The sequence below is a fragment of the Muntiacus reevesi genome, chromosome 11 (assembly GCF_963930625.1).
Source record: "Muntiacus reevesi chromosome 11, mMunRee1.1, whole genome shotgun sequence".
Lineage (NCBI taxonomy): Eukaryota > Metazoa > Chordata > Mammalia > Artiodactyla > Cervidae > Muntiacus > Muntiacus reevesi.
The window spans coordinates 12,204,398-12,217,884 of record NC_089259.1 but is presented as its reverse complement, the minus strand read 5'-3'; the positions used below and the strand labels follow the sequence as shown (position 1 = coordinate 12,217,884).

The 13,487-nt window shown below is 40.1% G+C and overlaps 1 protein-coding gene across 3 annotated transcripts in view; it reads left to right on the top strand.

Moving 5' to 3' along the window:
* Nucleotides 1-13,196, top strand: part of ENOX1 (ecto-NOX disulfide-thiol exchanger 1) — a 281,652-nt gene extending 268,456 nt beyond the window's left edge. For all 3 annotated transcript variants that reach the window (XM_065902210.1, XM_065902209.1, XM_065902212.1), the window contains one exon: nt 12,239-13,196. In XM_065902210.1, the coding sequence (XP_065758282.1) occupies nt 12,239-12,370 (132 nt within the window). In that variant the 3' untranslated portion in view covers nt 12,371-13,196. The remainder of the gene's footprint in view (nt 1-12,238) is intronic.
* Nucleotides 13,197-13,487: the final 291 nt, after the last annotated feature.

The following is a 13,487-nucleotide window of genomic DNA, read 5'->3' as shown; positions in this document are numbered from 1 at the left end:
TGTGCTGGAAAACCAGGCTGGATGCAGCATCAGGAGCCCGGCACAGAGCTCCAGCCTCTCCACGTACCAGCTGGGCCAGCAGCAGCCCTGCCCTGGACCCCAGGGTTCCATCTGTGACCCACAGGAGCTTAGGGAGACTCCCCAGCCTCAGAAGGGGTCTGGGGAAGGGAATCCTGCACGCCTGGTGGGGAGATGGGTCCCTATGGCTCTGATCACACCCAGTGAGCGCTGAGTGCTGTGTGTTTGTAATGATTCCATGACACTTCCAGTTCTGAAGACCACGACATGACTGAGAGGAAGAGAAAGGATACCATGAAGGCAGGATCATAACGGCTGACATGTTTTAATAAGGAAGGGAAGAAAAAAGAATTAAAGTGAAAAAATGTGTAGGTTTACATTCTTCTTCAGCCATACAGTAAAACAGAAGGACAAATTGAATTTTCTCTTGAATTTGTCTTGAAAAATCCCAAAATGTCACGTGTCATATAGGTTGTTTTGTCAGGAAGGGAAAAGGTTTAAAAACCATCAAAATAATAACATGAAGCTGTTTTACCTTGGTGGGTTTTTTTTGCATGAGATATAAACATCTTTAAGGAAATGCTCTAGACTCTAGCTGAGCGCCTTATTAGTAAATGGATTTTTTTTTTTTTGCATCAGGCTCCTTTTAATTGGTTCCCCAATACTGTTGTCCTTTGATATCTGCAGGCAACTGGCTCAAAGAAACCCTGTGGTTACCAAAATCCATAGATGCTCAAATCCTTTATGTTCACATAAAATGACTTGGTCTTTGCATGTAACATACACAGCAACATCCTTCCTCTATTTATTTGGTTGCGCCAAGTATTAGTTGAGGCATGTGGGATCTTAGATCTTTGCTGCAGCACACAGGATCTTTAGTTGTGACATGTGGGATCTATCTCCCAGACCAAGGATCGAACCCAGGCTCCCTGCATCAGGAGCTCGGAGTCTTAGCCACTGGACCACCAGGGAAGCCCCGATCCTCTCTACACTTTTAACTATCTCTAGATCATTCCCAATAATATATCATTGTGAGTCTGTTTTGGTTTTTTTTGTTTGTTTGTATTTCTCTTGATTAGTGATGTTAAACACCTTTTCATGTATCTGTTGGCCATCTGTATGTCATCTTTGGAAAATGTTCAGATCCTCACCCACTTTTTTTATTGGATTGCTTGTTTTTTTGCTATTGATTTTGTGAGTGCTTTGTACATTGTGAATATTAACCCTTTATCAGACATATGGTTTGCAGTATTTTCTCCTAGTCGGTAGATTGCCTTTTCATCTTGTTAATGGTTTCCTTCACTGTAGAGAAGCTTTCTATTTGTATTTATTTTTTAATGGGTATTTTAGATAAGATTTCATTTGAGGTGCCTGTTCTATAATTGTGTCCTTGTCTACATTATAATATTTACACCATCCTGGCAGAATCAGGCTGTTACCTTGCACTGTCAATAGCAACTGACAGTTGACTGCTTCTGAGGACACCAATGGTTATTATACTCATTTCTGACTAACTGGTTATTCCAATTAAGTAATCGTGAGAATTTCAAATGCCACTTTCACTACTGTTTAGCTGTGTGACTTTGGACAACTTATTTAACATCTCTGTACCTTAGCTTCACAGTCTATAGAATGGTTTTTTATGTGTATTAAATGATTTAATAGATGAAAACCATTTATAGCAGTATCTGGCACATAGTAAGTGCTACCTAGTGTTGGCTGCCATTTGTTTTGTCCTTAAAAGTGTACAAAAGACCTATCATATTCTCTCAGCTTTGAGATCTTCACCACAACCTAGTGGACAGGTGAATTTTAAAGGCTTGCCCAAAAACCAGTGTTAGTGTATGCTGAAGTAGAAGTCCTAGGAGCATCCGATGAGTTTCCTTCCAATTCCTTTCCTGCAAGTGAAAAATTACCCAAAGAGATTTAGTGACTTAGGCAAGATGGTGGTGGTTGTTGTTCAGCCGCTCTGTCATGTCTGACTCTTTGCAACCCCGTGGACTCTAGCCCACCAGGCTCCCCTGTCCATGGGATTCTCCAGGCATGAATACTGGAGTCGAGTGATATTTCCTTCTCCAGGGGATATTCTTGATTCCAGGATCGAACTGACATCTCCTGCTTGGCAGGCGGATTCTTTACCGCTGAGCTACCTAGGAAGCCAGGCAAGGTGGTAAAGCAGGTTAATGGTCATTCGTGACGGGAATGTGAACTGCCTCTACATTTCTTTCTTCTAGCAAGTGAACCACTTATTTGCTTGTTTAAATAACTTTTTGATGAGATAGTGCACTTAAAGCATGTACTCTGTGCCTGGCCCAGACTCAGGAAGTGGTGCCACCTCTTTGCTGCCGCTTGCCAACTTCTGCTTCCTTTGTGGTTGAAGTCTAGGCTCAGGTCAGAAGCTACCATAGGAAACAGGTGATGCTACTTTTCAGCACAGAGTTTGACCCACCGATCACAGAAGACCTGATGTGAGCGTGTAGGATTTGATCAGCATTGCTTAGGTATGGATAGAGAGAGAAATTGTACCTGTGCCAGGCCCTGTGTGACATCTTACACACACTCCTAATAACAACACTATTCTCCACAGTGGCTGTACCAACTTACATTCCCACCAGCAGTGTGGGAGGGCTCCCTTTTCTCCACACCTTCTCCAACATTTGTTATCTGTAGATTTTTTAATCATGGTCATTCTGACCAGTGTGAGGTGATACCTCATTGTAACTTTGATTTGCATTTTTCTAATTAGTGATGTTGAGCATCCTTCCATATGCCAGTTTGTCCATCTGTACTTCTTTGGAGAAATGTCTGTTTAGACCTTCTGCCCATTTTCTGATTGGGTTGTTGTTTATTATTATCAAATGAGCTGTTTGTGTCTTTTCTAAATTAAGCCCTTGTCGGTCACATTGTTTGCAAATATTTTCTCCCATTCTGTAGGTAGTCTTCTCATTTTGTTTGTAGTTTCCTTTGCTATACAAAAGCTTTTAAGTTTAATTAGATCCTACTTGTTTATTTTTTCTTTTATTTCTATTGTCTTGAGAGATTAACCTAAGAAAACATTGGTACAATTTATGTCAGAGAATGTTTTGCCTATATTCTTCCTGGGATTTTTATGGTGTCATTTTGAGTTTATTTTTGTGTATGGTGTGAGAGAGCTGTGAGGAAGTGATCTGACTTCATTAATTTATATGCAGCTGCCCAGCTTTCCCAACACCACTTGCTGAAGAAACTATCTTTCCTCTCTTAGAGTCTTGCCTCCTTTGTCAAAAACTGACCATAGGTGTGTGGGTTTATTTCTGGGCTCTCTGTTATCCATGTATATTTTTGTGCTGGTACCATACCATTTCGATTGTTGAAGCTTTGTATTGTTATCTTGGGCAAACTCCAGGAGATGGTGAGGAACAGGGAGGCTGACATGCTGCAGTCTATGGGGTTGCAAAGAGCTGGACACAACTTGGCAATGAACAATTATTGTCTGAAATCTAGGAGGGTTATGCTGCCTGCTTTGTTCTTTTCCCTCAAGATTGCTTTGGTAATTCTGAGTCTTTCATGGTTCCATATAAACTTTAGGATTCTTTGTTCTGTGAATAATTTGACAGGGATCATATTAAATCTGTAGATTGTTTTGGATAGTATGCCATTTTAATCATATTGATTCTTATTAATAAAACCCTAGAGCATGTGGTATCTATTTCTTTGAATCATCTTCAATTGTCTCATTATTCTCAGCATGTAAATCTTTCACTTCCTAAGTCAGGTTTATTCCTTTTTTATATTATTTTTTCAAAGGGATTTTTGTTTTTTTACTTCCCCTTTCTGATATTTAATTGTTAGTGCAAAGTAAAGAAATGCAACAGATTTCTGTACATCAATTTGTATCCTGCTACTTTACTGTATTATTTTATTCATTTTAGTAGTTTTTGTGTGGTCTTTAGGGTTTTCTATATATAGCATCATGTCATCTGCATATAGTGACAGTTTTACATCTTTTCTCCCAATTTGGATATATTTTATTTCTTTTGTCTGACTGTTGTGGCTAGAACTTCCAAAACTATGTTGAATAGAAGTGGTGAGAGTGTATATGTCCTCCTTGTCTTGTTCCTGATCTTGGAGGCAATGCTTTCAAGAGTTTCACCACTGAGTATGATGTTAGCCATGGGTTTGTCATAAATGGCCTTTATTATGTTGAAGTATATTCTGTCTGTGCCCACTTTCTGAAGTTTTTATCATAAAAGGAGGTTGAATTTTTTCAAAATGTTTTTCTGCACTTATTGATATCATGTGGTTTGTATTCTTCAATTCATTAATAACTTATTGACCACAGACATATTATTACAAAACATTATTGAGATATTTTAATATTCACTTACATAACAATCACCAGCAACAGGTGTTAGTGCCTGCAAAAATCCCCCAGGCAATAATGTGTTAATATGGTGTATCATACTGATCCATACTGTGGATATTGAAAAACCCTTGCATCCCTGGGATAAATCCCATTGGATCATAGTGTATGATCCTTTTAATGTACTGTTGGAGTTGGTTTACTAGTATTCTGTTGAGGATTTTTCCATCTCTGTTCATTAGTGATACTGGCCTGTCATCTTCTCTTCTGTGGTATCTTTGTCTAACTCTGGTATCAGGTTGATAGTGGCCTCCTGGAATGAGTTCAAGAGTGTTCCCTCTCTTGAAATTCTTTGGACAGGTTTCAGAAGAACAGGTATTAACTCTTCCAAAGTGTTTGAAATTAATCTGTGAAGCCACCTGCTGCTGGACTTTTGTTGTTGAGGATTTTTAAATTACTGATTCAATTTCAGTACTGGTAATTGGTCTATTATTTTCTATTTCATCCTGGTTCAGTCTTCAGAGATCTTTTGACTTTCTATGAATGTGTCCATTTCTTCTAGTGTGTGCATTTTAAAGGTGTAGGGTTTCAAAGGTGGTTCAGCTGGTAAAGAACCCAACTGGCAATGCAGGAGACATAAGAGACAAAGGTTCGATCCCTGGCTTGGGAAGATCCCTTGGAGAAGGGTACGGTGACCCACTCCACTATTCTTGCTTGGAGAATCCCATGGACAGACAAGCCTGGTGGGCTACAGTCCTTAGGTCGCACAGGCTCGGACACGACTGAGGTGACTTAGCACATAGTAACTTGTAACATTCCTTTATGATCGTTTGTATTTCTGTGGTGACAGTTTAACTTCTCCTTTTTCATTTCTGATTTTATTGACCTGTGTGGCCTCTTTTTTTCTTGATGAGTCTGGCAAAAGATTTATTGATCTTGTTTACCTATTCAAAGAACCAGCTTTTAGTCTGATTGATCTTTTCTGTTGTTTTTGTAGTCTGTTTCATTTATTTCTGATCTTTATTTCTTTCATCCTACTAACTTTGGGTTTTGTTTGTTCTTGCTCTGGTTGCTTTAGGTATATGGTTAGGCTGTTTGAGATTTTTCTTGCTTTGTGATGTAAGACTGTATTGCTATAAAGTTCTCTCTTAGTTTTGCTGTGCCCTGTAGGTTTTGAATCATCATACTTTTGTTTTCATTTGTCTCTAGGTATTTTTTAATTTCCTCTTTGATTTCTTCAGTGATCTATTGGTTGTTTAACCTTCACATGATTTTTTTTTCCAGCTTTTTTTGGGTAATTGATTCTAATCTCATAGTATTGTGCTCAAAAAGGTGCTTGATATGATTTCAATTTTCTTAAATTTACTGAGGCTTGCTTTGTGCCCAGCATGTGATCATTCCTAGAGAATGTTCCATGTGCACTTGAGAAGAATGTGTATTCAATTGCTTTTGAATGAAATGCTCTTTAAATATCAATTAAGTCCAAATGGTATAAATGTGTCCTCTAAAGCCTCTACCTCCTTGTTGATTTTCTATCTGGATGATCTGTCCAATGATGAAAGTGGGATGTTAAAAACCCCCCAGCCATTATTATGTTACTATCAGTTTCTCCTTTTATGTCTGTGAACATTTGCTTTATATATTGGGTGCATATATATAGCTATAACTGTTATATCCTCTGTTGGATTGATCCCTTGATTATTATGTACTGTCCTTCTTTGTCTCTCGTAACATGCTTTTTATTTTAAAGTCTATTTTGTACAATATGAGTATTCCTACTCTAGCTTTCTTTTGATTTCCATTTGCATGGAATATCTTTTTCCATCCCCTGACTTTCAGTCTGCATATGTCTCTAGGTCTGAAGTAGGTCTCTCATAGACAGCATATATATGGGTCTTGTTTTTTGTATTTAGCCAGGCTATATCTTTTGGTTGGATCCTTTTATCTATTTACATTTAAGGTAGTTATTGATATGTATGTTCTTACTGCCATTTTGTTAATTGTTTTGGATTTTTTTTTTTAGGTTTTTTTCCTTCTTTCTCTTATCCTATGATTTGATGACTATCTTTGCTGTTGTGTTGGGATTCATTTTTCTTTTTTTTTTTTCCATTTATTTTTATTAGTTGGAGGTTAATTACTTCACAACATTGCAGTGGGTTTTGTCATACATTGACATCAATCAGCCATGGAGTTACATGTATTCCCCATCCCGATCCCCCCTCCCACCTCCCTCTCCACCCGATTCCTCTGGATCTTCCCAGTGCACCATGTCCGAGCACTTGTCTCATGCATCCTATCTGGGCTGGTGATCTGTTTCACTATAGATAATATACATGCTGTTCTCTCAAAACATCCCACCCTCGCCTTCTCCCACAGAGTCCAAAAGTCTGTTCTGTACTTCTGTGTCTCTTTTTCTGTTTTGCATATAGGGCCATCGTTACCATCTTTCTAAATTCCATATATATGTGTTAGTATACTGTAATGTTCTTCATCTTTCTGGCTTACTTCACTCTGTATAATGGGCTCCAGTTTCACCCATCTTATTAGAACTGATTCAAATGAATTCTTTTTAATGGCTGAGTAATATTCCATGGTGTATATGTACCACAGCTTCCTTATCCATTCATCTGCTGATGGGCATCTAGGTTGCTTCCATGTCCTGGCAATTAGAAACAGTGCTGCGATGAAGAATCAGTGGATCTCCCTCTATCAGTTCAGTTCAGTTCAGTCGTGTCTGACTTTTTGCGACCCAATGGACTGCAGCACACCAGGCCTCCCTGTCCATCACCAACTCCCCGGGTTTACTCAAACTCATGTCCATTGAGTCAGTGATGTCATTTTGTTAATTGTTTTGGATTTTTTTTTAGGTTTTTTTCCTTCTTTTATTCTCTTATCCTATGATTTGATGACTCTCTTTGCTGTTGTGTTGGGATTCATTTTTCTTTTTGCCTAAAAATATATATTATAGATTTTTTTATTGGCAGTTACAATGCGGTTTTGATATATAGCATGCTGTATACACTCACACATACACATGTATATACACACATACAATTATTTTAATTTGCTGATCTCTTAATTTCAAATGCATTTTAAATATCCTGCATTTGTACTCTCCTCCTCTATTGCTAGTTTAGATAGCATAGTGTGTGTTGATGATTTCCTGCCTTTACTGGTGAGCTTTCCTATTTCATAATTTTCTTGTTTCTGGTTGTGGCCTTTTCCTTTCCACCTACTGGAGTTCTTTTAGCATTTGCCTGTCTGTAAAGCTTTGGATTCCTCTGTCAAATGTGAATGAGTGCCTTGCTGGGTAGAGTATTCTCAGTTGTAGGTTTTTTCCATTTGTCACCAATTATATCATGCCACTCCCTTCTGACCTGGAGTTTCTGCCGAAAAAAATTAGCTGATAACCTTATGGGGATTCCCATGTATGTTATTTGTTGCTTTTCTCTTGTTGATTTAATATTTTTGTCAGTTTGCTTAGTATACATCTTGGTGTGTTGTTCCTCTTTGGGCTTATCCTGCCTGGGACTTTCTTACTGGATTTGGGTGACTGTTTCCTTCCCCATGTTAAGGAAGTTTTCAACTATTCTCTCTCTGAATATCTTCCCAGGCCCTAAACCTTTTGGAACCCCTGTCATGCAAACGTTAGGACATTTGATGTTGTCCCAGAGATCTCTTAAACTGTCTTCTTTTCATTATCTTTTTTTTCTTTATTCTGTCTGTGGCAGTGATTTCCATGACTTTCTTCCAGCTCACCTATCCATTCTTTTGCCTCATTTTTTCCTGCTATTGATTCTACTTTGTTCATCTCAATTACTGTATTCATCAACTCTTGTTGTTCTTTATATTTTCTAGCTCTTTATTAAAAATTTGTAACTTCTCACTCTCTATTCTTTTCCTGAGTTCTAGGATCATCCCTCCCGTCGTTACTCAGAATTCTTTCTTTGGCGGATTGCCCATGTCACTTAGTTGTCCTTCTGTGGTTTTTATCTTCTTTCTTCATCTGAAACATATTCCTCTACCATCTCACTTTGTCTCAATTTCTAATTGTATAACAACAGCTCAGTCAGTCATGTCTGACTTTTTGTGACCCATGGACTGCAGCACACCAGGCTTACCTGTCCTTCACTATCTCCCTGAGTTTACTCAAACTCATGTCCATTGAGTCAGTGATGCCATCCAACCATCTCATCCTCTGTCGCCCCCTTCTCCTCCTGCCCTCAGTCTTTCCCAGCATCAGGGTTCTTTTCCAGTGAGTTGGCTTTTCACATCATGTCGCCAAAGTATTGGTGCTCCAGTTCAGCAGCATATTTTTATGTAAGTGGAACGTTATGCTTCTCGACTTTGGAGAAGTGGCATTGTATAGGGGCTGTCCTTTGTGTCCCAGCAGTACACGCCCCTCTTGTCATGCAAGGGCCAGGGACCAACTGGTCCCAGGGTAGGCTGTGGTCTGCATTTGCTGACTTTGTTCCACATGTTGCTGGACTGTAGTTCTCTTGTTTCGGGTGTGTTGCCCCTGTTATGGGAGAGGCTGGTCTAGAGGCGTATCCAGGCTTCCTGATGGGAAGGGCTGGTACACGCCCACTGGTGGGTGGGGCTGGGTCTTGGCCTTCTGCTGGGCAGTGCTGTGTCAACTGTTAGTCAGTCACTCAGTCGTGTCTGACTCTTTGCAACCCCACGAAATGTAGCCCACCAGGATTCTCTGTCCATGGAATTCTCCAGGCAAGAATAATGGAGTGGGGAGTGGATTGCCATTCACTTCTCCAGAGGAACTTCCCAACCCAGGGATCGAACCCTGGTCTCCTGCCTTGAGGGCAGATTCTTTACTGTTTGAGCTACAGGGAAAGTCTCGTGGAAAGCACTCAGGGACAGTGCTGTGTCAAGGAGAGTTCTGAAGGTGGCTGTGTGCTCAGGTAGTCTTCAGGCAGCCTGTCTGCTGATGGGTGGGGCTGCGTCCCCACCATGGTGGTGGTTTGGCCTGAGGTGTCCCAGCACCAGAGCCTTGGTTCCAAAGTGGCAGCCTCCAGGAGAGCTCACACAGGTGAACAGTCCTCAGCACTTCTGCCACCAGTGTCTGTGTCCCCACAATGAGCCACAACTGCCCCCTGCCTCCCACAGGAGACCCTCCAAGACCAGCAGGTAGGTCTGGCTCAGGCTCTTACAAGTGAAAGGAAAGTGAAGTCGCTCAGTCGTGTCCGACTCTTTGCAACCCCATGGATTGTAACCTACCAGGCTCCTCTGTCCACGGGATTCTCCAGGCAAGAATACTGGAGTGGGGTGCCATTTCCTTCTCCAGAGGATCTTCCCGACCCAGGGATTGAACCCGGTCTCCTGCATTGTAGGCAGACGCTTTATTGTCTGAGCCACCAGGGAAGTCTTACAAAGGCACTGCCTTTGCCCTGGGTCTTGGTGTACACGAGACATTGTGTCAGCCCTCCAAGAGCGGAGCTGCTGTTTACCCCAGTCCTGTGAAACGTCTGTAGTCAAGCCCTAGTGGCTTTCATAACCAAATGCTCTGGGCATGCCGCCTCCTCATGCCGGACCCCAAGGCTAGGGAGTCTCCCATGGGGCTCAGAGCTCTCACTCTTGTGGGAGACCTTCTGCCGCATAATTCTTCTCCAGTTTGTGGGTCACCCACCCAGGGGGTAATGGGATTTGATTATATCACACGTGCACCCCTCTTACCTTTCTCTTGAGTTTCTTCTTTACATCTTTGGATTAGAATATCTTTTTTGGTAGGTTCAAGTCTTTTTTAATCGGTGGTGGTTCAGAAATGGGTTGGGATTTTGGTGTGCTTACGTGAGGAAGTGAGCTCAAGTTCCTTCTATTCTGCCATCAGCATGATGAATAAACTCTTAATTACTGATTTTTTTTTTTTTAACAAACCAGTGCCATATCAACAGGCACAACAGCACCCCTTCACAGTGATGATAATGAAGTCTAATTGCACACCCATAACAGAACTGCCTTCAGCACTAACAGGGAAACCTCGGGGGTTCTGAGTAATGCAGGATGCCCCAGCAACACTGGCAGGAGTCCTTGTCCAGGTTCTAGAAGCTGTCTGTGTTCCCTGAATTATGGCTCTCTATCTCTCTCTTCAAAGTCAGCCATAGCAAGATGGACTTCCTTCTAACCGTGCCAGCCATCTAGTTTGGTCCAATATTTTGTTTTGAATGTTGTATCTATATTCATCAAAGATATGTGCTCAGACGTTAAGTTGATTGAACCTGCGTCTCTTATGTCTCCTACATTGGCAGGGAGATTTACTACTAGCACCACATAGGAAGCCCCAGATACTGGCCTACAATTTTTTTGATATTGTCTTTGTCTGATTTTAGTATCAGGTGATGGTGGCTTCTTATAAGGACTTTGGGAATATTCCTTCTTCTGTTGGAAGTGTTTGAGAAGGATACGTGTAGCTCCTTTGTATGTTTGGTAGAATTTCCCAGTGAAGCCATCTGGTCCTGGACTTTTGTTTGCAGGGAGGTTTTTTGTTTTTTTTTTTTTAAATTACAGATTCTATTTCACTTCTAGTGATCTGTCTGTTCAAAGAATCTATTTCTTCTTGATTCAGTTTTGGTGGGTTGTATAGTTTCTAGAAACTTGCCCATTTTCTTATAGGTTGTCCAATTTGTTGGCATGTAATTGTTCCTAGTATTTTCTTACATTTTTGTATTTCTGTGGTATCAGTTGTTTGGTCTCTCTTAATTGTTAACTGGAAAGCATCCTAAGTGGTCCTATTGGTAAAGAACCCACCTACCAATGCAGGAGACATAAGAGAAGTGAGTTCAATCCCTGGGTCAGGAAGATCCCCTGGAGAATCCCATGGACAGAGGAACCTGGCAGACTACAGTCCACAGGGTCACAAAGAATTCAGACACGACTGAAGCGACTCAGCACACACACACACACACAATACCTATACAGTGATTGTACTATGAAAAAATAATGAGGTCTTGTTTGCTGAGCATTTCTGTATGCCCAAAGCTGTGCTAAGCCTGTAGTCTTCACACACCCTTAATGTTGTTATTCCCACTTTCTGTGACTTACAGAGCCTACCTTGGTAGGGTCATTTTTAGCTCATAACAATAGTATGATACAAATTTAAACAGATCAGGATCTCAGCTTGCTATCTGAGCTGTACATATATATATATATATATATATATGGCATGGATTAGGATGCAAATATAGGAAAATAAGAGCAATGGTTGTTATAGTAGAAAGATTGTGGTGGTTTCAGTCTTTAAGATAAAATGAATTATTGGTATAAAAATATATGTAATAAAAATTGGGAGAAGAAAAAAACTGCATTAAAAAACAACCTACCTGGAATTTATGACTAGACATTGAGACTTTTATTGCTGTGGGTGCTGGGTTTCATTTTTATTCCTAAAGCTTTATGGTCTTCTTGTCCCTGTGAAGAGAAGAAAGTTAGGGTGACAGGAAATCTACCCACCTGTCCTCTGGTCTTCACCGAGTCAGATAACAGAGCTGCCCTTTGGATCAGAGGATTGTGGCTTTCCAGAAGTGGTGATCAGTTTTCTCTGAGCCATCTTAAATCTCACCCCATCTCCTTTTCACATCAAGGCAGGGCTGCTCAGACATCATGCTGCCAGTAAGGCAGTCATCCATATGAAAAGTGAACCTGGAACTTTCCACCTGCTTATCTCATGCCCCTCTCCTTACAGCTGCCCAGGAAGCAATGCAGCAAATCACACTCAGCCCTTTAACTCGCGCTCCTTCTGTAAGGACCTTAACAGCCAAGCAGAAAACCGCACGTTTGTCTCATTTGGGAAAGCACGTCCTTACTCATCCCCCTGCCTCCTTTAAATGAGTTCCCCTCCCAAAAGTGACTTTTCTTCCTTTCTAACAGATATCTGCAAATGAAATCGAAATGCTTTTGATGAGGTTGCCACGCATGTTTAAACAGGAATTCACAGGCGTGGGAGCAACGCTGGAAAAAAGGTGGAAGTTGTGTGCCTTCGAAGGAATTAAAACTACCTAACTGTGAAGAGCGATGAAATCTCTGGACGAAACCGCCTGAACCCGGCCAGGGCTGTGCTGCGTAAGCCCAGGAGTTTTGGGGCAGGTCCAACGCGGGACCTCTATGGAGCCGTCAGAGCCTGACTGTAGTTACATCTGTGGCGTTCTCTTGTGAGTGGAAATGTAATTGTGTACCAGTTCCCTAAAACAAACAAAGCTTCATACTGTGACAGATCTGTTTGCTATGAAAACCAATGATTCCACAGTCATAGTGATGGCAGAACCCTAAAATATGCTACATTTGAGACTAGCTCACCAAGCAGAATATTTAAAGTTAATAATGGTGTAGCAATGGTCGTTGCTAGGCTACAGAGCTGTATATGTAATGTATAGCTGAAATCATTCAATGACATTTCCCTGAAAGTCTTTATGTTTTAGTAAAAAAAGAAAAAAAAAGAAGAAGAAGAAGGAAGAAAAGTAATTTTACAGTGAGGGAAAAAATCATACCAAAAGAAAACTTGAATATGTGTCTGAACAGTTATTTTGTAAATTAAGTTATATGCTGTTCTGGGACTTTTGCCTTATTGAAGAGGCAGAAAATGTGATTGGACTCCTTGAGAATGCTTTATCAAGAATATTATTTTTCTAATGTAACAATCCTCCATCATACATTCTTTTAACATGGACTGCATAACAATTTTCATAAAATGTAAATAAAAGAAAAACTAGTGCTACTGTCTTGTACTTGGTATGTAATATTCAGGTTTATGCATCAAAATAAACATTCAGTAAATATTGCTGTTACAAATTTTATAGCAAAGATATTAATTTTTTTCAATAAATATGACTTCTACCATATTGGTTTTGCAAATTATTCTTTGATATATTTTAAGAAATATTTTTCACATTATTCGGTCCCATCTCATAGCCCATTATTTTTAAATGATTAAATAAATGCATGAGTGACATTAAGAGACAAAACATTATTTCAGACAGAAATATATAAAAGTCATAAAGTAGAAAGTACTGAGAAAAGATTATATAGCATTAGAATGGATATTATTCAAAAATACCAAGATATGACAGCCAAATATAATCAACATAAATTTTACATTTGTTTTGTGTCCTCATGCATAGGA